This window comes from Camelus ferus, chromosome 33 (assembly GCF_009834535.1).
Source record: "Camelus ferus isolate YT-003-E chromosome 33, BCGSAC_Cfer_1.0, whole genome shotgun sequence".
Taxonomy (NCBI): domain Eukaryota; kingdom Metazoa; phylum Chordata; class Mammalia; order Artiodactyla; family Camelidae; genus Camelus; species Camelus ferus.
The window spans coordinates 6,075,939-6,102,582 of record NC_045728.1 but is presented as its reverse complement, the minus strand read 5'-3'; the positions used below and the strand labels follow the sequence as shown (position 1 = coordinate 6,102,582).

The window sequence follows — 26,644 nt, the reverse complement described above, 5'->3', positions numbered from 1 at the left end:
CCAGGAGAAATAAATGGACACATCCCTTAGGTCATCCTCTTCCTTACTCTAGCACACCAAGGCCTTTGCATCTGCTCTTAGATCCTTATTGCTTGTTGGCAAAGGCAAAACATGACAGGAAGGAAGATGGCTTGTCAGGATGAAGCTGCAGCACACGGGGCACCAGTGCTGCACGGGGAACGTTACCAGGAGCGGGACGTGGGGGTGGGGTGTACACATGTATTTCTTATCAATTTCTACTCCCTCGGGCTTGGAGGCTGCAAAGGAAGATATCTAGGGAATGGAGGGTTTTGAAGCAATAGAAAATATGATGGAAGCAGAAAAATCCTCTGGCTGGAGGCACTGGGAAGGCTATGTATAGAATCTGTGGGGTGGGGTTGTCCAAGGAATCAATGTATGAATGAGACACAGCCTTCTGCGATGAAGGTTCTCTTGATGGGTAAGGGCTGCCGGGGAAGGTGGAGGAGATGGGTGGAAAACTTAGGAGGAACCTCCAACGTCCAGGACAGTGTGGCTTCTCCAAAGTTCCCTGGGAATCCTGCTTCCTGAGCTAGCAGTCTTACTCGGCCCTGTTTATCCACCAGACCGTCTGCCCGCGCCACATCAAGGCTCCCACCAAAATGCGGCCATTCTTAGAGCATTATTTGAATCTCACATTAGAGTGTTGGGGTGGTTGGTGACAGGCTCTTTGAAGAGGGCCACCTCCCTTGAACCCCCAGTGGAGGGAGCTACCCTTGCAGAATATTGCTGAGAGAAAGGCCTAGGAGGGCACCTCGAATGTGCAGTCTGAGCCCTTTGCCTCTGAGCTGTGTTTGGCATGAGTCAGGCGGTTGGTGTGTCCCTCTGGGCTGGGCACGTCCACCAGGACAAGAGTCTACCTGGAGGCTCTATTGCCATGAAAGCCAGGGCTACCAGCCGCCTTCATGATCGAGGAAAGCTGAATCAGAGCAGGGCAAGGAACCCTGGGTTCCCAAAGCGTACTCTGAGCCCTTGGGTTCTTCCTGGGGCTCTGCAGGAACAAAAGATCAGAGTGGATCTGTTGGAGTAATGGCCCCAAACATTTATTCTCCAGTGGCGGGGAGGAGTGAGGTGCAGGTCTGCTGTCTCGCCTGCCCCGGGAGCATTACCGAAGACAGGACCACGGTTCCTTGTGTGAATCCAGGCTCAGCGGAGAAGGCAGGTCTCAGCATCTTAAAGACCTGCCATCCAGTCCCCTCAGACCCTACGTCTCCCGGGACACACTCCTTCCAGTGGCTGTTTCAAAAACCCTGACCAGAGAAGCTCTCACCCTCCTTATATTGACTCCGAATGTGCCGAGGAGAGGAGCGGGGTACACGAAGCAGGGGTGGGTGGGTGGGGAGGCTCTGGATCCCAGCCTGGCGAGGGGCCCCTGGGTGTCACACTCCCCCCCCCTCCCGTCCCAGACACCAGTCTCCACTTGGGCCAGTCCCACCTCAGAGTCCAGAGGCATCCAGTCCAAGGACAAAACTGCAAGAGTATGGACACAAAACACCAAACAGATTGGGGGTGGGCTCCGGGCCAGCGTGGTGGCCGGGGCCGCTCTGGCTTCTCAGCCTCCAGGGTCTGGGCTGTGAGCAGCAGGGGCGCTGGGTTCTCTGGGGCAGCTCGGGGCGGGGAGCGCTTGACCCCCGGCTCCCCAGGGCTGTCTAGGAGCACAGGCACAGGGGAAGGGCTTGTGGTTCAGCAAGGGGTAGAGCTCATCGGGAGCCTGGAGCAGTTCCGTTAAAGCAGAGTTACAGCTGCCTCTAGTGCCTGTTGGTGGGGCAGGCTGAGGAGGGGCCTCCAGGAGAGGGCCGGGGGCCGGGGCGTGCAGCACGGGCACGAGGCGCTCAGCTGCGTCCTCCGACCATGGCCCCATCCTCACGCCCGGGACACACTGCGGCCCGGTCCGCGCTTGTGCTTGGTGGGGGCTGCGGAGGAGGGTGGTGGCCGAGGCCTTCGGAGCTGTCCTGGAGGCGGCTGGTTGTGGGGTCCTCTGCCGAGGACCCACCATGTCTGCAGAGCCAGCATGGGCTGCAGCCCCCGCGGGCCTCCCCGCCCACGGTCCGGCGGCCTCAGACATGAGTCTGCATCCGCCGCTGCAGGGGCCGGCTGGGGTCGGAGTTCTGGGAGGACGACTGGGAGTGGTGGGAGGAGGAGGCCGAGGCCTTGCTCGCCTTGTCGAACTGCACGTAGCCGTCCTGCTTGCCGCTGCTGCTGACGCTGCTGTCGCACTGTGTGTCCAGGAAGGAGCTGCTGTCGCTCAGGGAGCCCCGCTGGAACTCCCGCTCGCAGAGCTCGATGGACGAGCTGCCCACGCCCAGCACGAACCTCTGCCCGTAGTCGTAGAGGCGGCCCTGGCCGCTCAGCGTGCTGTAGATGTTGGTGAAGGACATGCCCGTGGGCACTCGCTGCTTGCCCGCGGGCCGCAGGTCCGGCTGGCAGCTGGACAGCGAGATGGTGGGGGTCGAGTGATGCTCCTTGAAGGTGTTGACGCTGTAGTAGCCGTTGGTGGGGTCCTGGGGGGGCCGGAGGGAGAGCAGCGTCAGGCCACCGGCTCTGAGCAAGGCGGGGGGCTCTTGGCTGAGCCAGGCCCTCCCTACAAGGGGAGGGAGGAAGGGGATGGATGGCGGGGGAGGCTTGGCCTGGGGGGGGCTTGGAGCAGAGCTGTCTGGCAGATATTCAAGTGGCAGCAGGAAGGGGGAGCACTAGGGGAAGGAGGCAGGATGGGTCCTGGCAAGTACGCTTTGGTAAGTCACGGCAGCTCAAACCCATTTGAGCGCCAGGATTTCATTGGTTTTTGTTTCTGTCTGGAACATGAAAACTTCATTTAAAAAGTTAGTGGTGAGGAGTTGTGGGAGGGGAAAATTGTGAGGCCTCAGCCTTAACTCTTGCCGCAGTGTTGGGGAGAAAGAGCAGGTGCCTTTGCAGCGGGGAGGGTGTCCACCCTTAGGGAGAGGACAGGCGCCTGTCCCCAGGGTGACCTCTGGCCTTTCTCTTCTCTTTGCTGCCATTGTTTGCCTGGATCTGGGGCTGGAGTCATGAGAGCTGTGTCATAACCTTCTTACCTTCAGATTCTGAAACTCCTTCTCCTCTTCCTTGAGCACCTCCAGCTGCTTCAGGACTGAGTCTTGTTGGAATTCACCCCGGTCCATCTATAACCCAAAAGTGGCTGCTCAGGGGATAGGAGGTGGGCTGACCGTCCACGTCCCCCCAGGAAAAGCTGAAGAAAGGTGCTCAAAAGAAGCTTGCCATCTCTGCCTCCCTTCCACCCCTCCCTGCCTGGCCTCTGGAGACAGGTGACAAGAGTCAGGAGGAGATTCCAGACCTCACTGTTGTTCTTGGACCCCCACCCCACCCCCAACCCTCCTGAGAGATTCAGACGGAGAGGGAGGTGGGTGACGGCCAGGTCTCTAAGACCTACGTTCTTCCATTGGGGTAGGGTTATCACTCCCAGAGACCGCACTTTGATTTAATTCAATTCGGAGAGCATTTACTGACTTTCAGGCCAGGCATTGTGCTCGGGGCAGTCAAGCAGAGTAAATTAAGATACATTAAGAAACACTTGTGTTCAGACATAGCAAACAAACCATGGTTACCATAGGGGAAACGGCAGACAAGGGATAAATTAGGAGAAGTTTGGGGGTTAACAGATACACACTACTATCCATAAAATAGATAAAGAACAAGGACATACTGTATAGCATGGGGAACTATATTCAATTTCTTGTAATAACATATAATGGACAAGAATAGGAAAAATACATCTCTATGTACATATACATGTAACTGCATCGCTTTACTGTACACCTGAAGCTCACATTGTAAGTCAACTATACTTCAGTTAAAATAACAAAATTGAAAAAAAAAAAAGAAAAAACACTTTTGCCACTTCTTCTATTAAGAAAAAAGAAGAAACATTTGTGTTCATCAGGGAGCTGGACCTGTGGATAAATAAGGACAGACCCTCTGGGCAGGGCTTGGGCTCTGCAGGGCAGTTCCTCACCGGTGATAAGCTTCATGAAGGTCTTGAGAAGGAATAACTACCTGTGAGGTGCTGGCAGCTAAGACCTCACCTGTTACTCACAGCAATGATTTCCATTACTCATATTTTCCTTAACAGAAGCCAAAAAGAGCCTGAGGACAAGGATGGCTTCTTGTTTCTCTTGGGGCCCCCAGCACACCAGGTACAGTGCCTTACAGATCGTGGTCAGCGACCAAAATGCTTTTGGAGTGGAATCATAGTTAACCATGTTTTATTAATTCTTTGATCTGCCAGCGTCCGGTGTGCAGTAGGACTGTCACCAGTGTTAGGTTGATGTCAGATGAATGAAGCAGGTGACACAGCTCTGAATGACTTTCTGAAAATGAAAACAGAGCAGACCTGGCACACAGTGGGTTTGTTAATTAATCCGAACAGCTGGAGCCATGCTTGTCCTATGGCACAGAATGTCCTTCCAAGTAGCCCTTCTGCACATGACATGATCTAGGCCAGGCTCCCATCCACTCCGGGCACCGGGACGTGTCTTCTCCGTCATGACTCATTTCCCCGATCTCTTGTTGGAGCCTAGCAGAATTGGCCAAAGTACTTGCACCCTGTCACCTCCCTGCTAATGCTGCTTTTTTCCATTTCCTAGTAAATGCTGTGGCTCTATCTGGATTGAATTCTTCTTTCCCACCAGATTCAGCTTCTAAGCCTGACTCACCTCCAAGTTGGGGCCGTATAGGGCCGGGGGTGAAGGGAGCGAGGGAACAAAGGTCTCCCCAAGGGGAGCCCTAAAGGGGTTCTCTGCCAGGGTTATCCCCACTCTGAACCAACTCCTGAGTGACCCCCACTCTTTCCTGTGGGTTTGGACTGGGGGGTGTTGTGGAGACAGTCTGAGGGGGTCAGAACGTCCCAGTGGGAGGGAATGCAAGGTCCCCTGGAGACGAAGGACAGGCTGGGTACTTCCACACCAGACTAGGTAAAGCTCATCTACGGAGACGCCCATTTCTGCCCAGGTCTGGGCTGTGGTTCCCTCCCTAGTAAGATGGAATGTTCTGCTGTGTCAGGCACTAAGTTAGGCCTGGAGGGGGTAGACATTCAACAACTGGGGAACGTGACGTTTGCCCTTGAAGAACTCTGGGATAATTGGAGAGGCTAACACATAATTAGAGCAATGCACTGTGAAGGAAAAAAAAATTTCCAGCCATATCAGTAAACAAAGGCGGCTGCAGCCATCAAGTCATCAGCCACTACTACCGCCCAGATGGTGATCGGGGAACTCAGGATGGAGACGAGCAGGCAGCCTGGCCTCTGCACACACCCCCAGCAGTGTGCCCTGAGGGCCCTCGGGATGGGAAAGAAGACACTGGCCCTAGAGAGCTAGGTGCATATCAAAGGAATGATTTCAATGAGCCCAGACTTTTGCACCTTCCCATACACAGAAAAGTGCTAAGTTCCTTAACTTGAGATGTCTTGTTTTCTTTAATTAACAGTCATCTTTTAAAGTTCTGACTACCTGGTATTTGTTGCAAAAATTCCTAGGTATCCTGGCTCCTCCCCTGCCTCTCCAGAGCAGTCTTAGAGCCATCTGAGAGGCCAGCTCCTGGGCTTGAGTCCTCAGAAACTCCGTCAAATAAAACACAATTCTCAACTTTTAGGTTGTGCATTTTCTTTCAGGCGACAGCGCCATGAAAGAGGAGCATGCAAAGTGTTTGTGGGGGGCATGGTGGTGCAGAAAGTTCCCAGCTCTGCCAGCTATTGAGGGACAAGCCTGGAAAATTACAGAGGAGGTGACATTCAAGCTGTTTCTCATAGGAGAATGTGAAATTTGACAGACAAGACCCACAGCTAGAGAGAACAGCAACGCAAAGCCTTCGAGACATGGAAGACTCAAAGGCTGGGGACTGCAAGTTCTTTGGGGTGTTGGAGGGCTGGGTGCCTTTGGCATGAAGGTGGAGCCAGACAGACTGGCAGCCGCCTCCTGAGGAAGGGCCCGAGGACACGCTCGGCGGTGGGGCTCTCCAGCAGACCTGGAGCCACTGGGGAATTTTAACAGGACCAGGGCAGTAACAGGACCAGATCTGCATCTTAGAAGGACCCTTTGTGGGACTCTGTGGCGTGGACTGAGGAACGTGGTGAAAGGCGAGAATGAGAGACCACATAGGAGGGTGCTGCCATAGACTGGGGGAGCCTCGAAGAGGCCCAAACTGAGGAGTAACCGTGGAGGACAGGCAGGGGCACAGATTTGAAACGTTTTGAAGCAGAATTGACAGGATCTGAAAATCAACGGGATAGAAAAAGAGCAGCAGAGAAAAGGTCAGTTCAATCCACCAAGTGTTGGGGAGAATCTGCCAGGGGCTGTGTGAAGGCTGTGGGGACACGGGGATGGAGAAGGCAGCTTGCTCAGCATCTAGTGGAGACAGATAAGGAAACAGGTGATTTCACAGCAGCGCCAACAGCTACCATCCCCTGAGCGCTCACCGTGTTCCGGGGGGGGGGGGGGAGGGCTCCAGCCTCTTCCGGGCTTGACTCACTCAGCCCTCACCCCTGCCTCGCGTACCCTGACCTTCGTCCCACGTGCTCGACAAGGAGACTGACGCACAGGGAGGCCCAGGCTCTTTACCTACTTGATTGCTGCTGCTACTCCAGTGTGTCACAACCGTGACACAGTATGTGCCAGGGTTTTCCAGGATTCTGCTTGGACAGGTGGGTGGGTGATGGTGCATGAGTGGGGAATGGGAGGAGGAGGAGTGGCCTTGGGGTGGCTGGAAAAGTCATGAGTTTGCTTCTGACAGGCAGTCTAGTCCCCGAAGAGGAACCTGTGCCCACCGCAGACTTCTTGGGGAGTCGGGGGAGCAGGGGAGGGACCTGATACTGTAACAGCTCTGTGTGTGTGTGTGTGTGTGTGTGTGTAGAATTACACGTTATATCACAGCATATTACAGCAATTTATGCCCGTCTCCCCTCCCCATAGAAAGCCAGGACTGCGTCTTAGATACCTTTGATCTCCTAGAACCCCAAGCACAATACAGTAGACACACAATAAGCCTTTGTTGGCTGAGAATACAAACATACTTAGTTTTACTGTGCTTTACAAATATTTCATTTTTTTACAGATTCAAGGTGTGTGGTAACCCTGCCTCGAGCAAGTCTGTCGGTGCCCTTTTTCCAACAGCATTTGCTCACTTCGTGTCTCTGGGCCACATTTTGGTAATTCTCACAAATTTTTAGTTTTTCATTATTATCATATTTGTTTCGGTGATCTGTGATCCGTGACCTCTGATGTTCACTGCGACGACTTGCTGAAGGCTCAGAGGATGGTTAGCATTTTTTAGCAATTAAGTACTTTTTCATTAAGGTATGTACATTTTTAAAAGACATAATGCTATTATTGCACACTTAACAGACTATAGGATAGATAAACATAACTTTGGTATGTACTGGGAGACCCCCCAAACTCCTGTGACTCGCTTTATTGTGAGGGCCTGGAGCCAAACCTACGATGTCTCCTAGGTCTGCCTGTAGGTCCCTGGCTTATTATGGGAGGGGGAGGAGGGAGCATGTCTCAACTGAAGCTTTGCTTCTCAGGGGCATTAGAGCATCCGGAAGCCCCTGGTCCTGGGAGCTTCAGGGCACAGAGGTTGGGGCGGGATGGGGAGCAGACCGCATTCTCACCATCAGCTGCTTGATGGTGGGGTGTTCCTCAGCCTCCCGGCCAGAGGCAGGCTCCTTGTGGACAATCTCGACTCGGATATCATTCTTGGCTGACACAACACCTTTGAGATCTGGACATAAAATAGGAAAGTGTAGACAACAGATTCAGTTGTCATCACAGGCATTAGGACCTGAGATGTCAAGCTCCCCCACCCTTCGAATTTACCCTCCAGCCCCTGAACTCCGCAGTTCATGCTGCCCCCTCCAAAAGAGAACAGCTGTCTGGACGTGCTGTGGGCTGTTGGGGCCTCAGAGCGCTTTCTCTGTTGGCTCCTGGTTGCACCCCCCTCAGCCTCTCACTGCTCCTCCCATGGCTTGGGAGGTCATTCTCATCCATTTGCCCACTTTGTCATCCTACTAACTTCTCATCTTCTAAAAGTCTTCCCTGACCTACTTCACCAGGCTCTGATCTCTCTGTTCAGAGAATCACACATCTGACTGTTAGAAAGGACCTCGAGATCCCATGATCAACCTCCCGCCCAGAGCAGACACGTCCTTGCACATGGTGGTCCAGCTTCCGTGATGGTGTCAACCCTTCCATGATGGAGAGCTTACAGTTTCTGGGGGAGGAAGCTGACTTATACCTGGGGAGCTCCGTTAAAAAATTCTTGCTAAAATATGCTCCCCTATGCTGTCCGCTGAGAGGGTGGCGAGGGAGGGCCTGAGATGGCATCACTGGGGGCAGTCAAGAGAGCAAGGCTGCTCAGTTTGGGTGGTGGATACAGGCAGTTTTCTGCCAACACGTAAAGGCTGCCAAGTGGACGAGGGGCAGGCTCACCCTGATTATTCCTTTTGTGCCTTATGCTCGTAGATGTTAGAGCTGGGTGGGGCCCTAAAACTACGTCATCCACCCCCTTGCTATTACCCGGGAGGAAACTGAGGCCTGGAACAGTTGTGGCTTGCCCGGGGTCACGGGGTAGAAGAAGTAGGACCAGAAGACTCTATCTGCATTGTTTCCACCATCCCATTTTACCCTTCCACATATCCGTCTGTCACACATAACTTCAGAGCTGTGCCCAGGATGGAAGCTCCGGGCACACAGGATTCAAGAGAGCATAAACACCAGAACTTTATTGCTAATGACTAAAGACCTTTAAAAGTCTGCACAAAGCAATTCCTTGAATTTTTTTTTTTTTCTTTTTCATGTGTGTGGGTGACCTGCTTTTCTGGTTAGACTAGCAGATCTTGGAGGGCAAAGATCACCCCCCTCCCGTCCCCCGGGGCTTCTCCGCATTTCCCGATGGACTGAGCATGCCGTATGTGCTCAATCCAAGGTGCTAGCTGACGGCCCTGCCAGGTGTAGTTCACCTCTGTCCAGCTCAGCATCAGTCCAAGTGCCCACTCTGTACCAGCTGCTGCGCAAAGCACTGCACGTAAAAAGCTCCATCAGACCCCATCCCTGCCCCAGCAGCTCGCAGCACCGGTAGGGCCCCTGCTCGTGGCACTCCTGCTTACTTGCTCTCCGGGGCAGTCTAAGCCTGGCCTTTTTCTCTGTCCCCCTCCCTGAGCTCCCGGGTCTCCCTCCCGTACTTCTCTGGGAGCGGGCACAGCAGAAGGCCACGATGGTTGCCAGAAGGACGAGGAAGGCCACGCCGGCTCCTACAGCCACCCCGATGATGACGGCCATCGGCACAGACTCTGTGGGAGAGAAGCGGGTGCACTGAGGAGGGAGCTGGGACAGCCCACTGTCCCCCCGGATCTCACAGTTCCCTTGGGCACGGCCCCTGCCAAGCTGGGGCCGGACCGCAGCGCATGGGTGCTCCCGGGAAAGGCCGCGGAGGCCTGGGCAGGAGTCCAACAGGGGTCAGCTCGGGCGGGGCTCGGGGTGGAGGAGAGGGCAGGGGAACTGGGGGACGGGAATGGTGCTGGGGGGAGAGGAGGCAAGCAGACAGGGGGAGGGGATGGGGATGCCGGAGGTGAGAGGCTTGGCTGGTACAGTTTAGCTCTCGGTGGGATTAAACCAGGAGCGTTCCGTCCTGCAGTGGCTGCGGAGTCAGGAGTCCTGGCTTTTCTTTGAAAATTGACCATGGTCACTGCTGCTATTTATTCGTTTGCTTTTCCCTTCTCTTCCCTTCCCCATGTGCTGAGAGGGTGGACACCGACAACCAGCTGTTAGAGAGTTTTCAGGTCTGAGGCAGCCTCTCCCCGGGGCCTGGACATCACAGGCAGTAGCTGCCAGAGGCCAGGTCTTGGGCCGGGGCCGGGGCTGGGGGTGTGGACCACAGCTGCCCCACCTCTTTAAGGAGCGATGCCCAGTCCTGCTCCCCCTAGGCCAGTCCTCTGGGCAGGAATCCCTGCACCCCCCACCCCAGCCAGGCAAACCTTCAGGCTGCTGAGTGTCTGTAGTCTGCCTCCTGCCCTAGCCAAGTAGAGACAGGGTGGAGAGGGTGACATTGGGCTGGGCTGTGGTGGGTGCTTTCCAGACAGTCCTGACACTTCTGTGGCTGCGTAGGGGGCCCGAGCACATGATGTGGGACCCTGAATAGTGCACAGGGGAATAAAAGTAGAAAACGCAGGGGCAGGAAGAGCTTAGGGCTCAGAGTCTAAGCCTCCCGCTGATGGATGGAAACCCTGAAGTCCAGAGAAATCAAGTGACTTGGTTAAGGACACATAGCTGCAGTAAAGCCAGCATAAGTCCAGGTCTGCCCTTATCCGCCCCCTTCATCTTGCCCAGCTCCGTGCACTGCATCACATGGCATCCTCCAAGTCTCACGTGCTCTGCACAGCCCAGGTGCCAGGCTGTCTTCTGAGCAATGCACTTTACCTCTCTTTTCTTATCTGTAAAATGGGGTGCTTGGAGCTTAGATGAGTGAATGCAGGTGAAGGCTGGCACTGAGCCTGGCGCCCAGGCCTAGCCAAGCCTTTGCTCCAGCGTCTGTGTGGGAAGGGGGCCTGTGGCAAACGCAAGGGGAGCAAGGCCCTTTCCGAGGCCCCGCCCCACCCCGCCACGCCGTGTTCTCGGTGTGGGTGATGGGGCATGTCCAGGTATTTGTCTCGGGCTGCGGGTTAGCCTCTGGCCTGTCACTGTGGTTTTCTTTAGAAAGAGGAAGAGAGGTAGAGCCCCACAGAGAGACACTGCTGGGACGAGGGGGCCCCTCCCCGGGAGGAGGGGCTGCCCCATGGTTGGCAGTGTTGGCAGTCACACTGGGGACTTTCCTTCCAGCCCAGGACCTGCACACTGTGCATTCACCATCTGTCTACCGGCGGCTGGGACCCCGTAGGACAGCAGGGGGGATGATGGGGGAGCAGGTGGGTACGGCTGAAAATGGGAGGTGTCTGGGCTGGTGTCAACAGTCAGGAGTGAGAAGAGGTGCTTGGCCTCAGCCAGCCCGCGAGCTTGCTCTGACTGCGAGGTGAGTCTGTCTCTAGGCTTCAGCTCCATCAGGAAAGGAAAGCTGTTGTGGAAGCTCACTGGTTCTATGCTTTAGAATTTTATTAATGTGAGTTGGATTTGGTTTCTCCTATAGACTCCTAGGAATTTTCCTTGGAAAAAGTTAGGTCTTTTCTCAGCTGAGCTCAGAGCCAGAGGATGACAGTGGAACGTTCCTTCACAGGGCCACAGTGTTTCACCTGTGAAACCCGAGTACCAGGAAGTGGCATCTGAGGCGTCTTCTGACTCCGGCATCCTGTGAAGCCAGATTTCCTTAAGTTGTCAACAGCTGAGGGGAGTGGTGGTGGGGCACCATCTTATCTGAAGAACTGCCCTGAGTGGGTGGGTGGGGCAGAGGGAGTCCTGCAGGGGCAGGGGCCCAGGGGCCCAGGGGTGGCACCCCTCTGCAGCCTCCCTGTGTGTGTTTGCTCCTTGCCTGGGTCACCTGTGCAGGCTGCCCCTCTCCCGACAGAGCTCCCCTCGGACGTCCCTGAGAGGGAGTGGAGGAAGGGGCTGCCCTCCGGCTCAGCCTCCTCTCCATCTGAGGAGGTGGGTTGGGTACGAGGAGTCTCAGCCACCAAGGAAGGTGTCAGGGAGCTGAGACGAGTGTGAGCCCATATGAGTGTGCAGACAGGTGAGGTGCAGACAGAGGGTGGCACCAGCTCAGCACCAGGAAGGGCTCTGGGGGGCATCAGGGAGAACACTGCAGGAGTTGACACTGTCACCTCTGTGAGTTTACCTGTGCTCAGATCGGTGCTCTTAAAGGGGACGTGCACCCAAAGGGGAGGGGGCTTGATGACTGGCCCCAGCTCCTTCTGGGCCGGCGTGATGGGAACAAGGGTCTGGCCTGCGATGTCCTGATTCTCTTTTCTGGGTTTCTGCCTGAAGGGTGGGGGCACCTGTCTCCCGTGATGTCCCAAGATACAGCAACTTGACTCAGGGAGCCTGGTCACCCCTTTGCTGCCAGGTGCCTGGGGAGAGAGGCTCTGCCCGGAGGCCTCAGGCTGGTGGTGAAATGACAACTCCATGGGGAATGCAGGAGCGGGGGTTGGGGGGTGGAGCTGGCCAGCACAAAGCATGGGGTTAGCATGCATGGCGCAGGCCACAGCAGGGCTGGGCGGCCCTGGTGTCCTCGAAGCGATGGCCACGCTGGTGGTGATGTTGAGAAGCAGGAGGAATCAGGCAGGGCGAGCTGACCCCAGAGGGGAGGAGCCAGGGCTTCAGAATAGAAGGGATGGGAGAAAGGTGGGGCAGGAGCCAGTGTCCTGGGCTGTGAGGAGCCTGCGGGCGGCGAGACAGGTCTCTGGGGTCCCTAGACCCGTGCTGGTTGGGGACCCTCTCCCTGCTTCTCTGACTGTACTAAACCCTCAAGATGGGGGGTGGGCAGAGAAGTTAGTGGCCTACACCGGCCTCCCTACCCCCATTTTGGGCTCCCTCCCCCACTAGCCCAGCAGTCCCTTCCCCCATCCCGGGGGCTTCTCATGTCTCCTTCCTACCTGCTTCCAGCCCGGCTCCCGACTTCATTTCCGAACCTGTTTGGAAATAAAGGAAGCGTCCACAGCCAGGACCTGGCTGGCCAGGGTGGGGTGGGACCGAGGGGTGGCCATCTGGAGGGGCTGGGGCGGGGGCTCCTTCCTGCATCACGTCTCTGGGACGCCCCACAGATCCAGGCTAGCCAAACTGAACTTGGAGTTCGTTCAGACTGACTTAGAGACTCCAGAGGGGTGGGACCCGAGAGAGGTCACAGCTGAGTGTGGGCGGGGTTCTGAGGAGGTTGGGGTGAGAGCACTAAGCGGAGGGCATGGGAGTGGGGGAGCTGAGGGGGAGACACGGAGGGCAAGCAACAGGGGACCGGGAGGGTTGGGATGATGTGTGGATGATATTATGCAAATTATGTGCAAAGCATTATGCAAAGCAGCACCTTTTAGGGAAGAGGTGTTGGGAGCAATGCGTGATCCACAGGGTAGCACTGAGGTCCCAGCGGCCCAGCTTAGACCACCTGCTCAGCCCAGAATCTCTTCCAGGGCCTGATGGCCTGTGGGTGGGCCTTCATCTTGGAGAGAGTCAGAGACTGCCAGGGCTGCGTCCCCCTGGGTCGGCCTGTCTGCCTGGACTTAACCCCTGCTGGCAGAGGGGCTAGATCTGCAGCCCATCTCAGGATGCAGTGCGCTGCTGGCTGGCTGCTGAGCTTCTCCGGAGCCCCCTCTATTCCTCTGCAAGGCTCTCAGCCCTCTGGTCTAGGCTGAGAACTCGGAGCCAAGACTAGAGTTCTTAGCATCTCCTTTGACCAGGAGCTGGGCGGTCTGCACACGGGGTCACAGCAGGGTGAGCCTTCCTCCTGCCACCTCCTCCCTCCCACCCGGCTGGCAGCCCTGAGCCCCTCTGCCCAGCGCTGCCCTTCTGGTTGGTGTCTCCGTTGTCAGTGCACAGTGGTCCCTGGGTCTCCTGTGTCTCCCAGGGAGCTGCAGACAGTCCGACTGGACAGCTCAGGTGCTACCTCCTAGCTTAGCACAGGCACCCTCGGGGGACTTTTGGGAAACTGGACTGGCTTGTTATCTTAATGGGCTGGGCCAGGTTCCCCAAAATCTGTCTGGTGCGTCAGCCGGTGAGGGGCGCTCCTCAGGGATCCCACCCCTGAACTACTGAGGGCCAGAAGCAGGGCCTTTAGGAAATGTGGGGCAGCTCATCCTGGCCATTAGCTCGGCCCCCTCTGTGGTCGCCTTTCCTTGGAATCTGGGTCGATTGCCCAAGGGGCCGCCACCTGAGCAGCTCTCCTCCCCGCTGGCTTCCTGGTGCAGGCCAGTGGCCCTGGCCTCGGGGGAGCTGGGCTGAGGAGGGCCACTCCCGCTGACCAGCCCAGGCTGCAGGCGGGTGGGGAAGGGCCCTGACCCGCCTGTACCCTGTAGGCGCTCTTTCCCCTGAGGACCCTGGAGAACCTGGCCTGGGGTGCTGCCCTCGGCGGGGAGAGGCCGGCGGCCCCACCTTGCTCCTTGAGCCTGATGATCTCCGTGTCGGAGCCAAAGCTGTTCCAGGCGGTGCAGTTGTAGATGGTTTGGAAGTCGGCCCGCACGATGTTGCTGATGGTCAGTGTGGAGATGACGCCCTCCTCGGTGCTGACTGTCTCCACCGTGTAGCGCCCAGACGTCCCCGACTCCAGCACGTTCTCCTTCCAGGACCAGGCCTGTCCGGGTGCGAAGAATTAGGAGGACATCCCGACAGAGCCACCCTGCCAGGTCCACCGGGCCACCTCCCTGCTCCGGGGTGGGCGCTGCCTGGCTCATGGTCATGCTCACTGCCACAGGTCACCCGCATGTGTACAGAAAGGTACATGTACACATCATGGCACGTATGCACACAGCACAGTACACAGCACACATCACAGCACTAGTACAGCCCCGCCCCCAACACGGCGCCAACACGTGGACACACAGGTCCACACTCATCACAACACACAGCATACACACAGGCTGGGCCACCTTGGAGGGTATTTTTGTCAACCAGGTGCCTTATGTGTCTCTGTCCTGGAACATTTTCCCAGGCAAGCAGGGGACTCTGGGGCAGCGGTGGGGGCCCCTCCATCAGCAGGCACCCCTGACAGGCAGAGTGGAAGGCCAGCCCCAGAGTGACTGAGTCTGGTCTGTTTGTACAAACGTATGTTCCCAGGGTTGCATTTGTGAGACTCTTTATCTTGGTTTACAAGGATGACCGTTTAACCTTCCTCAGGGCCGTTTCCCGTGCACAGTAAGCGCCCAACCCCACCCTGGCTGCAGTGTTTGTGGGATCTGGGCAACACGGCCCATGCTGCGGGAGGTGGGGGTGGCTGAGCCGGGAGCCGCTTCCCGGACCCGACCATTCTTGGTTGTGCGGGACTGTCCTGGGTCTATAGGATGTTGGGCTGCATGCTGCAGTGTCTCCAGGCATTGCCAAATGTCCCCCGGGGGCAGGGCCGCCCCAGTTGAGAACCGCTTGCCTCGAGTTCCATCTCCGTGAAGAGGGAGACTGTGTGAACACGCTCAGGAGTGAGTGGGATTCTACAACAGGCACGTGTTACACTTACAATTAAAAAAAAATTGAGGAGCGAAGGGAACGGGGAGGCGTAGGTACTAGTTCTACGCGTGAATTCTTGCCATTTTTGTGTGACTCAGACAGTGAATGAACCGAACGTCTGAGGAAGGGTGTTAACACAATGATGCTCTTACAACATCTTAACTTCAGGGTGACATCGGATTTGTTGGGCGTATGCCCCCACGCCCTCCTTGGCGCTGCCAAGCCCTGTGAACTTGACCCGGGGGCAGTCTTCTGGGAGGACTGCCTGGGCACTGAGTCTCACTAACAACATCCCACCCCCCACCCCCACAGTGCTGGGAGATGCTTGCCTCCCTCGGTTTCCGTGCCCTGGTTTCCACCAGTTTCAGCTGGACTTGGATGGAGGACCCTTGCTTTTACAAACGCAAATACCCGGGCGGGCAGTGAGGGGACCAGGTTTGAGTACTGCAGGCAGCCTGGGCTGCCCTGCGGGGATGAGGGTTTTGAAGACGGGAGGGAGAATGGAGGGATGTCTTTAGAGGGAAAACTCAATAAACGGGGCAGCGTTCTCTGTGGACATCAAAGCAGAGGAGGCCGATAGAGGGCTCCGGGAGGTGCAGAAAGGGCTTTGCCAACTGCAAACTGCACCTTGTCCACGATTTGGCCGAAGGCTGGCCTTGGACCCAGGAGAGGGAACACATTGTTTATTGTTTCCTTCTGCTGCCCTCACTGGCCCGTCTGCCTCCAGGATGCAGAATGTGGTTGGAACGGTTCACGTTGGTGCACAGCTGAGGGCCAGAGTGGAGTCAAACACACCTGCAGGCAAGGAGCACAGCCTGCCCGGAGACAGGAGGCTGCCTGTGATTTTCGTCTTCATGATGCCTTTCCAAGAGACACAAGGCAGGAATAATTTTCCCCACCGAGGAAAGGCAACGCAGAGGTGTCACTGACCAGCCTGGGGGTCGCACAGCTGCGGGCAGAGATGAACCGCCAGGCTGCCCAACGCACTTGCCGTGGCCCTCGCCCCCCTGCCCTCCCTGGAGCACTCACAATGCGGTCGGGTGGCGGCGTGCTCCGGATGAAGCACTTGATCTGGCCTTTCTCCCCGTGCAGGGCATGCTGGGTCTGCGTGCTGGAGATGATGGGGGGTCCTGTTGGGGAGACAACGGCTCATCAGAGGCCCTGGCTGGGCCCCTCTTGGCAGATTCAGAAGTTTATACCTTCTTTAACTCATTCAGCAAACATTTACTGAAGGCCTATACCTGCAAGGTGATGGGCGAGCAGGGGACTCAGAGATAAACGAGGCCTTCTGTCATAAACCTCTCAAGGGATCTGAGTAAGCACTTCTAAGTCCGACACCCAGAGACGTAAATAACTAATAAAAGGTGGTGAGGTGAGCTGTGTAGACGAAGCGCTAACCGATTTTAGAGGGGAGAGAATAACCTACCTGGCAGGTGGGGAACGCTTTAGGAAGGAGGTGGTAAGCCTGAGAAGGGAGTTGGGGAAATGTCAGGAAGCATTTAATGTCACCTCTGCTACCTTATTGTCACCTCTGTGGGAGCCGGCAGTTCAATTTCAAACTATTCCATCATATTTCCAGTAGAGGGCACGTTTGCCCTACAAACTGGCATCCTTGGCAGGCCTGGCAAACCGGACAGGAAGAGAAATAAAAGATGTTCTTCCACCTGGTGGGGAATCACCCTGCCTAGATGGACTGGGCTGGGCACACTGGGGGCCTTCATCTCACAGGTGTCTCAGGAGATGCCTTAGCTCATCCCTGGCCTGCCTGCACATACATATGCGGACACCCAGGTGGGACCATGTCTCCAAAGCTGACCCCGACTTTATCCCACCCAGCCCAGGCTTGGGTGCGTGTGTCTGTCATGTTTATGGATGTCTCTGGGAACACCTGGCTCATCTATGGCGTTGGACAGCCCGGAGGGCCCACCAGGAATCCAGCAGGGCTCCCTGTCCAGTTCTGCCTGTTATCTAACCCAAGTCTCTCCTGCGTGATGCCCACCTGGCAGTGAGGGCGGGTGGAGGAGCCGCTGGTTCCTGGCTGGGCTGGGCGGTTGAAGCAAGGGGTCTAGAGGTAGAGACCCTTGTGCCCCCTTCCTGATCCCTGGGGTAAAACTGGGGGCTTAGGTGGCAGGAAACAGGAAAGGGAGCTAGAGCAAGGGACCTGGAGGACAGGCAGATTTATGCTGGGAACAAAACAAAAATCACTGCAAACATAATTGCTGTTTATTAGCCAGTTTAATTAAAACAGATTTGCATTTCTATGAGTAGCTCTCAGCCAAGGGGAAAAAGGTACTGGGAGACACTCAGGTGACTCCTATTGAGTTAAGGCTGTCACATGGCTTGGAGCTGGGTGAGGCAGGTGTGGGGGACCCTCAAGATAGGGCTTCCACCCTCAGAGGGCTTTAAGAGTTCCTCTCTTTGACCCAAAGCCAGGAAGGCTTGATGCTTTAGGAACTTGGATGGGGCTCTGTTTTGCTGCTAGGCTGAAAGTGATGATACCATAAAACCTTTTCCCCTTCACTTCCCAGGAGCTAGGATTTCCCTGGGGGGTTCTTAGCTGTTCTAAAAGCAATCAGGCAAATACATTCTTTTTTAAAAGTCTTCTCGAAAGAAAACGGAAATCAGGATAAGGGTAGATGGGGTTGGGGGAACCAGAGGGCAGCAGTAATATGGTCTGTCCATCTCCCACTCCCTGCAGATCCCAGGTTTGAGCCAAATCAGTTCAGATCTGTGCCAGTTTATTCCCCAGAGGGCAGCGGCCAGCAGTCATCCACCGGCTGGGATGTGTTTTGATGAGAACCTCATCTCATTCTGGATCCTTTCATAGGTCGATCCCTTCAGCCTCGTCCAGGCCCTGCCCAAAGGGCTTTACCATCCCTCCATCTGGTACAGCTACAGACAAGTCCACTCCCAAGTCCACTCCGGTGTGAGGCCGGCAGGTTCCCCTCTGGGCCACTCAATCCATCCCCCTGCCTCAGGGCGAGATGACCCTCATTCAGCAGAAACAAGCAAACAGCTTCCTTGCTTCACTCTAATCTCCTGAGTGTTTCTCTTCCTGGTAGCCTAGGGGAGCTTGTACCGGAAGGGTTGGAGGCTGAGGAAGGGGTTGGAGAGATGGACCCTGGAGGGTGCACATTAAACCCTGGACAGACACTGGGGCTCAGGCCTCGGTGTCCCATCCAAGAGGAATATCCCTCTGAGGCGTGTGTTCCTTCCTTGGGAAACTGCTTTGAATCTATTGAGAAATGCCTGAAATTCTGCAGTGACAACGGAATGTCAGTCTCTCCTTTATCCACAATGTTTTCCCCAGAAACGAGGATGCTCGTTTAAAAGCTTCAAGCATGGGGACACCGGGAGCCTTGTGTGAGTCTGAGGGTCTGCAGCCCGCGGTCACGGGCCAGCACGACTCCCAGTGCCCTCCGGGAGCGGGCAGCGGGGGAGGCTGCTGATTTCACCGGGGCCTGGCTCCTGAGCTGCGTGTCAGACACCGGAGCCGGCAGGAAAAGGCTGCAGCCTGGTTGCCATGGATATATGGAGGCGCGATCAGATGCTGTTATTTTTAGCCCTGCAGTGCCAATTTATTGGTGGTGTCCTGGGGACACGTAGGAAAGGCAAGAAGGCTTCCCAAGTCAGGGTTCTGCCCGGGGCAGACGGCTGTGGGGTCCGAGTAGCATTGCCCCCACTCTGGGGTTGCCGTGACTCTTGTGGAGGGGCGGGGAGGAAAGGGAAGAGATGAGAGGGGCTGGCTAGCGGGGCCAGCAGAGGGGGTGGCTGAGGGAACACCAAGCTGGATTTGGCTTCTAGCAGAGGGGAAATAGGTGAGGCTGTCCGTGGGCAGCTTCCTGGGCTGAGATAAAGGCACCTAGGCTGATTTCTGGACCTTAGCTCAGCCCCTCCCTAAGGCCCTGATCTGGGTCCAGACACAGAGGCCCTGCAGACGTGGGTCTGTGGTTTGGTTCCTGCTGGGGCTCAGAGCCTCGGGGGCTTTGATAGGAGACAGACTACTTGGCAGCAGGGAGCTCGCAAGGAAACTGAAACCTAGCTGAGGGAGGACGTTGGGAAACTCGGAGGGAGCCGCCTTAGCCTCCTCCCCGTCTCAGACCAGCGGCCCAAACACGCAACACCACAGGGACATGGCATTTCCATCCTGGTGCCACAGCCTCCTTGGGTCTGATCTGAGCTAGGACTCAGCTTCTCTGTGACCTTCAGCATCCCATCCTCCAGGCCCCGTGCCCTAAATGTCCCTGTAACTGTCACCCGCTAACTCACACTGCGTTCTTGGAGAGAGGTGGCGATGCTCTCCTGTGAGAATGACTTTATTATGTGTAATGAGACACGTTCATTGCCCTCAGGGGACCCCCTGAACTTGGTCTCGTGGGGACAGTGGCAGGTTTTCCCCACTGAGCGGCTCTAATTCAATAGGAAGAGGCAGACTAGGAGTCACAGAGATGTCCCCTTACATTTCCCACCAGGGCCAAGGTCAAGGTCAAAAGATGGATGTGGATTTGATGTTGGCTGCCCAGTGACCCTCTGACCCTTTTCTCCTGGCCAGGAAATGAATTTATCAGCCACCATTCTTAGGGCTGAGATCCCTCAGAAGGGACACAGAGGAGGGAGGTGACCAGAAAACCACTCAGGTCCTCCCTTACCTTGGGGCTGGGCCCGCACATGGACTGGATGAGGTGGACATAATTACTATGGACCAACGTCAGCCCCTTGGGGCAATGCCTGGGACCAGGATGACTTAGGTGCCTCTTGGCGCCTCACCCCGCCCCGTGCCTGCCCCTGGCATGAGTAGGGTCTTACCATTGACAGTCAGGGTCACCTCTCGCTCCCCGGCCCCAACTCGGGGCACCACGGCTCGACACACGTACTTCCCTGCATCCTCCTGGCGGACGGTTTTGAGGGTCAGGGTCTTCTCGTTGCTCAGGACCTAGGAGAAGTGGGGAGGGTCAGGCAATGAGAGTAGGACTCTCTCTCAGAACCAGCAGGAGGGGCTGTGAGGCAGGCCCAGTGGTAGGGGACGTGGCCTCCAGCTGGGTGAGCTGTCCCGGGGAGCCCACAGCACGGAGGACCCTGTGTGGCTGAAGATGCTCCGACCCAGAGGCAGCCCTCAGGGGTGGGTGTTTGGGGGAGAGAAGAGTGTGGGCGGAGGCGGGGGCTCCCTGGCTGGGCCCCCGGAGGCTTTCTCGTCCAGGGGGGCTGCCGACCAGCCTGCACCAGGTTGGCCTCGGGTGAAGCCACCCCACAGCTGAGCTTCTCTGAGGGCCTGGACCTGTCTTTCCCTTTTGGATGTGGTTTGGGGGGATGAAAACAAACAGGCTTTGGCATTATCTGCTCCGAGTGGAATCCCGGCCTCAGCGGTGCCTCCTTGTGCGGCTGTGGGCGTTAGTGATCCCTGTCTGATGCCCCTTCCCGTGACGGGGCAGTGATGCCCACCGTGCAGTACAAGGAGGAGCACAGGAAGAAAGCAGAGCTTAACCCCAAAGCTGAAAGGCAGCAACTATTTGGGGGAAGTTGAAAAGCCTTTCTAGTGACTTTTCACCCCCAGTGTCTTGGGGACCACCTGCTTTTTTAAAAGGTTCGTGATAGGGCAAAACTGCAGTAGCTGGATGTGTGTAGCATCAAGGTGGGTACGTGTGGGTGCCTGGGGTGCCCTCTTCTCTTTCTGGGTCCTTCCTTCAGCTGACACTGGAATCTGACGCCCCCAGTCTAAGAGTGAGAGGGGCCCTGGGAGGCAGTTCCCTCCGGGTTTGCGGCCCCCCCAACCATGCAGGGCTCTTGGGGGGGCTGAAGCCACAGACTCACCACGCCAGAGCCCCGCTTCATCCAGACGATGGTCAGGGACGGGTTGCCTGTCCAGGCGCAGCTGAAGACGGCGTCAGAGCCCAGATCCACGAGCAGGGACTGGGGCTCCGTGGTCATCCTGGGGCCGACTGTGATGGGAGGGAGGAGGAGACAGGGCTCTGGTGGGCCAGGAGCTCTGGGGACCCTCCTGGCTGCTGCCTCCCTTCCCTCATCCTGGAGGGGAGATGGCGGGGGAGCATGGGTGCCACCTGGACCCACTGCAGCCCTTTCCCCGACATGTCAGTCCGCTCCCTTCTGGGCCTGGGTCTGGGAGTGGGGACTTGGGAAGTAAGGAAGAGGCCCCTCTTTCCCCAAGCCCAGCCTCTCTCAGGTCCACCAGGGGAGTAGGCAGCACCAGCCCCAGAGAAGGCTGCTCTGGCCCCATTTCTGCCTGGATTTGGCCCTGGGCTCTCCCATCCTCTTCCCTCTGTCCTAGCCCCAGGAAGCTCCCCTACCCCAGAGTGTGGGCAGAGGGTCCTTCCTCCTGTCTCAGAAACCTTGGGTCTTGGAATCTCTGTGTGTCTGCCTTCAGGTCAACTGCCCACCTCTGGCAGGCCTCAGCCTTGTGACCTGGAGTCGAGGTACCCGTGCACCTGGCTCAGCTCCCTGGGCCCTCCCAGGTCCTGCGAGGGGCTCTGAGATAAGGAGTCGGGGAGGCCAGGCCTCCTCCGAGGTACTCTCAGATCATCCTCCCCTCCAGTCCCACCAGCCTCTTTTCAACTCACTGAAGCAGGGGCGCCCCTGCTAAGTGCAGGTTAGTGGAGGCCCCCCCACCGCCTTCCCCCTACACTTGCCCCAACTGGCACCCCTGCAGACCGAGGCGTGGTCCCCAGAGTGGGTGCAGCAGTGGGATTTCAGGGGCAGTGACGGCAGGGTGTGCAGGGAGCTGCTCCCTGGGAGCAGGAGGCGTGACACCAGGGCCAGGAGACCCAGACTAGTCCCTTGGTCCGAGAAGGGAGTAGCAGCGCTTCCCACTGAGCCGCCGGGGGCGGCGGGCGGGCGGGCGCACAGGCTGTGAAAGTGCTGGTAGACCCGGGAAGGGCAGTAGGCTAGCCGAGGCTTCATGCTGTGAACAGCGACCTCGGCTCCCTGCCAGGCCACCAGGGGGGAGGGGGATGTCCGTGAGCCCCTAAGAGGAGGAAGACCCCACCTCATTCTCACTCTGCCACCTCCTCGTCACGTGACCTTGGGCCTCCATCCCCTCATCTGGGGACTAGGGGTAAGAATTCCAGCCTCCCTGGGTGATTATGAGGCTCAAGATAAACACGGAACAGCACACGGGGAAGCTTTTCATAAAATGCATGGCACTGTGAGCTGGTGAGGCTTTGTCATCGTGCAACGAGTCCACGACAGCCCCTCCGGCTGTGAGCAGAGACCACACAGTGCCCGCTGGCCTGTGAAAGCCCCTAGACGGCAACACTCACAGTAGACGTCGACCGTGCGGCTGATGTTGGTGCTGCCCAGGGCGTTGGTCACCTCGCAGGAGACGGGCTCTGAGAAGTACGTGTAGTCCACGGTGGTCCGGTACACCTCCCCCGAGGCCTCCTTGATGATCTGGCCCCGCTTGGCCCACCTGCAACACACGCATCCCCGGCTGTTGTGGGCCTCCAGCGGCAAGGGCATCCCTCCCGCCTGGGGACGGGCTTCTGTCTGGGAGCTGCAGGCACCCATCCCACAGGGACCGAGGCCTGGGGACAGGCGGTGGGGGCAGGCCCCCAGGGGTCCCTCAGGGGAAATCTCCACAGAGGGGTTCCTTCCAGGGCTAGGGGAGGGGTCGGTGGTGGAGGCGGTGGGCTCCGGTCCACGGGTCACCAGGCTGTCAGTGGCACTTAACAAGAGGGTTACTCTGGAGGGAGGTGGGTTGTCTCATCAGTGGGTCAGTCCACCTGGCTGGCCAGGCGATGGGTAACCCCACAGTCAGTCCCCAGACAGCTTGGCCATCCTGCTCTGAGCTCTCTTGGGGGCCCTGTCCTGGGCCACTTTGGAAAAGAAGGAGGCCAAGTCCGTGACTGAAGAGGCCATGGTCTAATGGTGTGTGTGCATCCACGTGTGCACTCCTGCACAAGCACACACGCCTGTGCACACAAGGGGCTCAGGAGGCTTAATTTCCCGACAAGGTGAGAACCTGATGGAGAGATATTAGCAGTGGTTCCGACTGCCCCTCCCTTCCCCTTGGCCAGCTCTCAAGGCTCCCCTGTCCTGACTCTTGTCCCCAGGGTGGGACACCTCGTGGTGCCCCCTCTCCCTGAAAGCCCTTGCAGCCTCCGTCCTGGGGATGGTACCTGCCCTGCCAGGCCTCTGCCTCCTACCCTTCTCCCCTCCTCGGAGGCCTGGGCTCCAGCAGCCCTGGTTTGGTCGGGGGCGGGGGGGGGGCGGGAAGACGGCTGTGCAGACTCTTTTCATTGGTCGATTGATACTACCAGAGGGGAGAGACTGGTAGGCCAGCAGGCCTTGGGCCTGCCCTGGGGCGGTGATCACTGCATTGGACCAGTGACAGCAGCCTACCTCTGTGGGGCTGTGCGCCCCAGGGGTGTGTGTGCCTATGTGTGTGAGGCTGGGGCTTTCCTTATAGACACCCAAGGAGACAGAACTCGTGGCTTTCCCTGGTTTAATCCTATGGTGGACAACACACTTTAAAAAAATCACACAGCTGCCAGCCGGCTCTTCTTACTGTGGTTCAAGCATATTTTGGAGTGTATGTCTTGATCAGAGCTGGGCTCCACAGCATTACTCTGGGACCAGGGCTCCCTGTAACCACATCCTCAGAGCCTCTCCTGGTGCCTCAGAGGCTGGTCTCCTGCCCTTCCCTCACTAGCTCCTGCCTAGCCCACCCATCTGGCCCCGAGAGGCGGCCGTCTCCTGGCATCACACAGAGAACCAGGCTGGCACCGTGTGGTCATTATCTCCAATTACTATTGGGTAGTTATTAAGAAGACGATTAATAATAACAATTACAGTTTAACAACAGAGCAAACCGTAGCTCCCCGAGAGCTGAAGGAGCTTCCCAACAAGCCATTATGAGTTATTTATGAATCATTTCAATCTCTAACTTTAATGTAATGACCAGACTTAATAGTCAGGCACAGCTCCTGCCTGAGGCAGATGAGTTCAGTCCCAGACAGGGTCCATCCACCCTGCTTGCAGTCAGGGGTCAGGTGGTGGGATGCGGGGGAGGCCGGGCAGCTGGCTGCGCTGGGAGGAGGCAGGCCCCTGGTCCTGGCTGCGCACAGCCCCGGATGCTGGGGCAGGGATTGGCTTGGCCCGGGTGACTGGGCTCTGACGGACAGTCCTTTTCTGTTACTGGGGGCTCCTGGGGAAGAGGGGGTTTTCTCCCCAGCAGGAGGGCCCCGAGGAGCTCAGAACTGCCTGAAGCCCAGTGCTCCAGGCCACACTGATCTCCTCTTCCCAGACCAGCCTGGCCTCCCCTCTCAGAGCCAAGAAGGGAGACATGAGGGGATGCTGGGCGGCTGTGGGGAATGAGGCTCTGAGCCCTGCCCTCTGTGCAGCTGCCGCTCGCGGCTCCCAGGGCCCGACCCCACCTGAGAGGCGGGCAGAGAACAGGAGGAGTTCTTACACTGTCCTCTCGCAGGGCTACAGTAAGCTGGCTTGGGGTTGAGCCTTTGGGGTGTGCCCCACGAGTCCCCTGCTCACATCTAACTCTGCTAGTCCTTCTCTTCCCCATCTTTCTTCCCCTCCCTCCCCAACCAAACCCCCCTCACAGGGATTCCTTCCAGAAGCTCAGATCACTCACGGAAGCAGCTGGCCACCTGATCAAGGGTGAGCCAGGGAGCAAGTCCTGCCCCTCTCCTGCGTCCCCTCCCATCCCCTCTCCTAGCTCCCATCTCCTCTCCTCTCCTCTCTTCTGCCTTTTGGCTTTGCTCCTCCTCCTCTTTCCTCCTGTCCCTTCAGCCTCCCACCGCCACCTGCCCCGCTGCCACCCCTGGTGCTTTCACTGCCTCTCCCAGCCCCTCGGAACAGAAGTCAGGTTAAGCCATTTCCAATCGATGCCTGGGCAAATGGAAGAGGATTAATTATTTCTATCACAGAATCAGGAGGCTGGCGTATCACAGGCGTCAGGCTGCCCGCAGTGCCCCGCCTTTCACACTGGGCCTTGCGCCCCTCCCTGCTCCCTGCGGGGTGGGGCTGGCGGCCCTGAGAGCCTCAGAGGGGAGCAGAGAGGCAGGTGGAGATGTACTTCCGGTGTGCGTGGGCCTGCTCTGCTCACCTTGGGCTCCTGGTCCTGCAGGGCAGCCGAAGTGGCCGCTGAGCCCAGCTGGATGAGGTCCCCTGCCCCCCCCCCCTTCCCTGGGGACCCCTTGCTGGGTGCTAGGGTGGAGGAGGGCATATCTCCAATTTCTAAGACCACAGCCTCTGTGCTGAACAGGGAGGAAGGAGTCAAGACTAACGGAAGTAAAGAATCCAAGATCCCTGCAGCCTTGTCAAAGTCAGTTGGGAAAAATCAAGTTACTCATGTGATGCGATGTGCTCAAGGCTTTTCCCCTTGGAGCCCAGCACTACGTCTATGAGCCCTCCCTGAGGCTGAGGGGCTGAGCCGGCAGGGGTGGGCACACGGGCGCCTACCTCCTCCTGCCACGGCCACACCCCACCCTTCCTTCCCAGGTCACCCCAGCTCTCCCACATTTTCCTGAAGGCCAGAAATTCTCCCTGAAAGCCTCTGGAGTCCCAGAGGGAGTCTGATCCACACTGAAGCATTTTGGGGCCCTTTGGCGGATCGGAAGGCCAGGAGGGAAGGGGACAAGTGATCGGTGCACATCTGCAGGGGCCACCTGAACTCTTGGCTCCTCCTTGCATGTGATGGGCTGACCTGGGACTCTGAGCTGCAGGGAAAGATGCAGGTGGAGGGAAACCACAGGTACCTGGAGCCTGGGGAAACCTGCACGGCCTGTGCTTGCTTCTCGGTGTGTTTGTTAACTTTTTAGTTTGAAAACTAAACAGAACTTTGTAGTTACAGAAGAGTCACAAGAATGGTTCAGGTGGCTGCCACATCCCCTGCATCCAGATTCACCGGTGGTTAGCATCTTGCCACATTTGCTTTTTTTCCCCCATGTTTGCTCTCTGATGATCCCCCCATACGTAGGTTTACACCTTATTACTGTTATCATCATCATTGCTGCTCTGCCTTTTCGACGGTGGTGTCCTGGGAATCAGGCCTAGCTGCCTGGTTTCTTGGGTTATCAGGCACCCTGGCCTGGTCAGAGTTGGGGACGTAGGTAGGTCCTGGAGCAGGGCCCTGCCCTCTGCCCAGCCTGTGAGTGGCTAGGTCCTCAGGTGACCTGGAGGCTGACCGGGAAGAGAAATGGAAGTTGGAAGCTGGGTGCTCTGGTCTGGGGTCCAACAGGTATGCCTGGATGGCTGTGAGTGTGCACGTGGGTGTGTCTGCCCGGTGGTCAGTAGGTGAGAAGGGATGCCCACGGAAACTGGCATTAGAGGTGTTTCCTGGGCACATGATGTCTGGTGTTTGAGGATTATGAGCAGAGAGCAGACAGCAGAGAGACGCTGACCTTGTGGATGGAGCCCAGGTCTCGCAGGTGCAGAGCAGAAGCCTGGGGAAAGCCTCTTTGCGTGCTTCCTTCTGCATCTTTGTCACTTGTCCGAGCCACGCCAGCCCTGACCCCTGGACCTACTGGGCGGTATGACTCCAGGGAGCCTGGAGGTCGCCT

At 57.3% G+C, this 26,644-nt stretch overlaps 1 protein-coding gene across 2 annotated transcripts in view; it reads right to left on the bottom strand.

Moving 5' to 3' along the window:
• Positions 1 to 1,049: 1,049 nt before the first annotated feature.
• KIRREL3 (kirre like nephrin family adhesion molecule 3) overlaps positions 1,050 to 26,644 on the bottom strand; it is a 491,466-nt gene continuing 465,871 nt past the window's right edge. The window contains exons 9-18 of one of the 2 annotated variants that reach the window (XM_032472373.1): positions 22,388 to 22,536; positions 20,925 to 21,052; positions 19,923 to 20,049; positions 16,146 to 16,246; positions 14,052 to 14,250; positions 12,566 to 12,601; positions 9,230 to 9,337; positions 7,661 to 7,770; positions 3,069 to 3,155; positions 1,050 to 2,519 (exon numbers count right to left, since the gene is read on the bottom strand). In XM_032472373.1, the coding sequence (XP_032328264.1) occupies positions 2,076 to 2,519; positions 3,069 to 3,155; positions 7,661 to 7,770; positions 9,230 to 9,337; positions 12,566 to 12,601; positions 14,052 to 14,250; positions 16,146 to 16,246; positions 19,923 to 20,049; positions 20,925 to 21,052; positions 22,388 to 22,536 (1,489 nt within the window). In that variant the 3' untranslated portion in view covers positions 1,050 to 2,075. The remainder of the gene's footprint in view (positions 2,520 to 3,068; positions 3,156 to 7,660; positions 7,771 to 9,229; positions 9,338 to 12,565; positions 12,602 to 14,051; positions 14,251 to 16,145; positions 16,247 to 19,922; positions 20,050 to 20,924; positions 21,053 to 22,387; positions 22,537 to 26,644) is intronic. The other variant, XM_032472375.1, reaches the window with a different exon arrangement.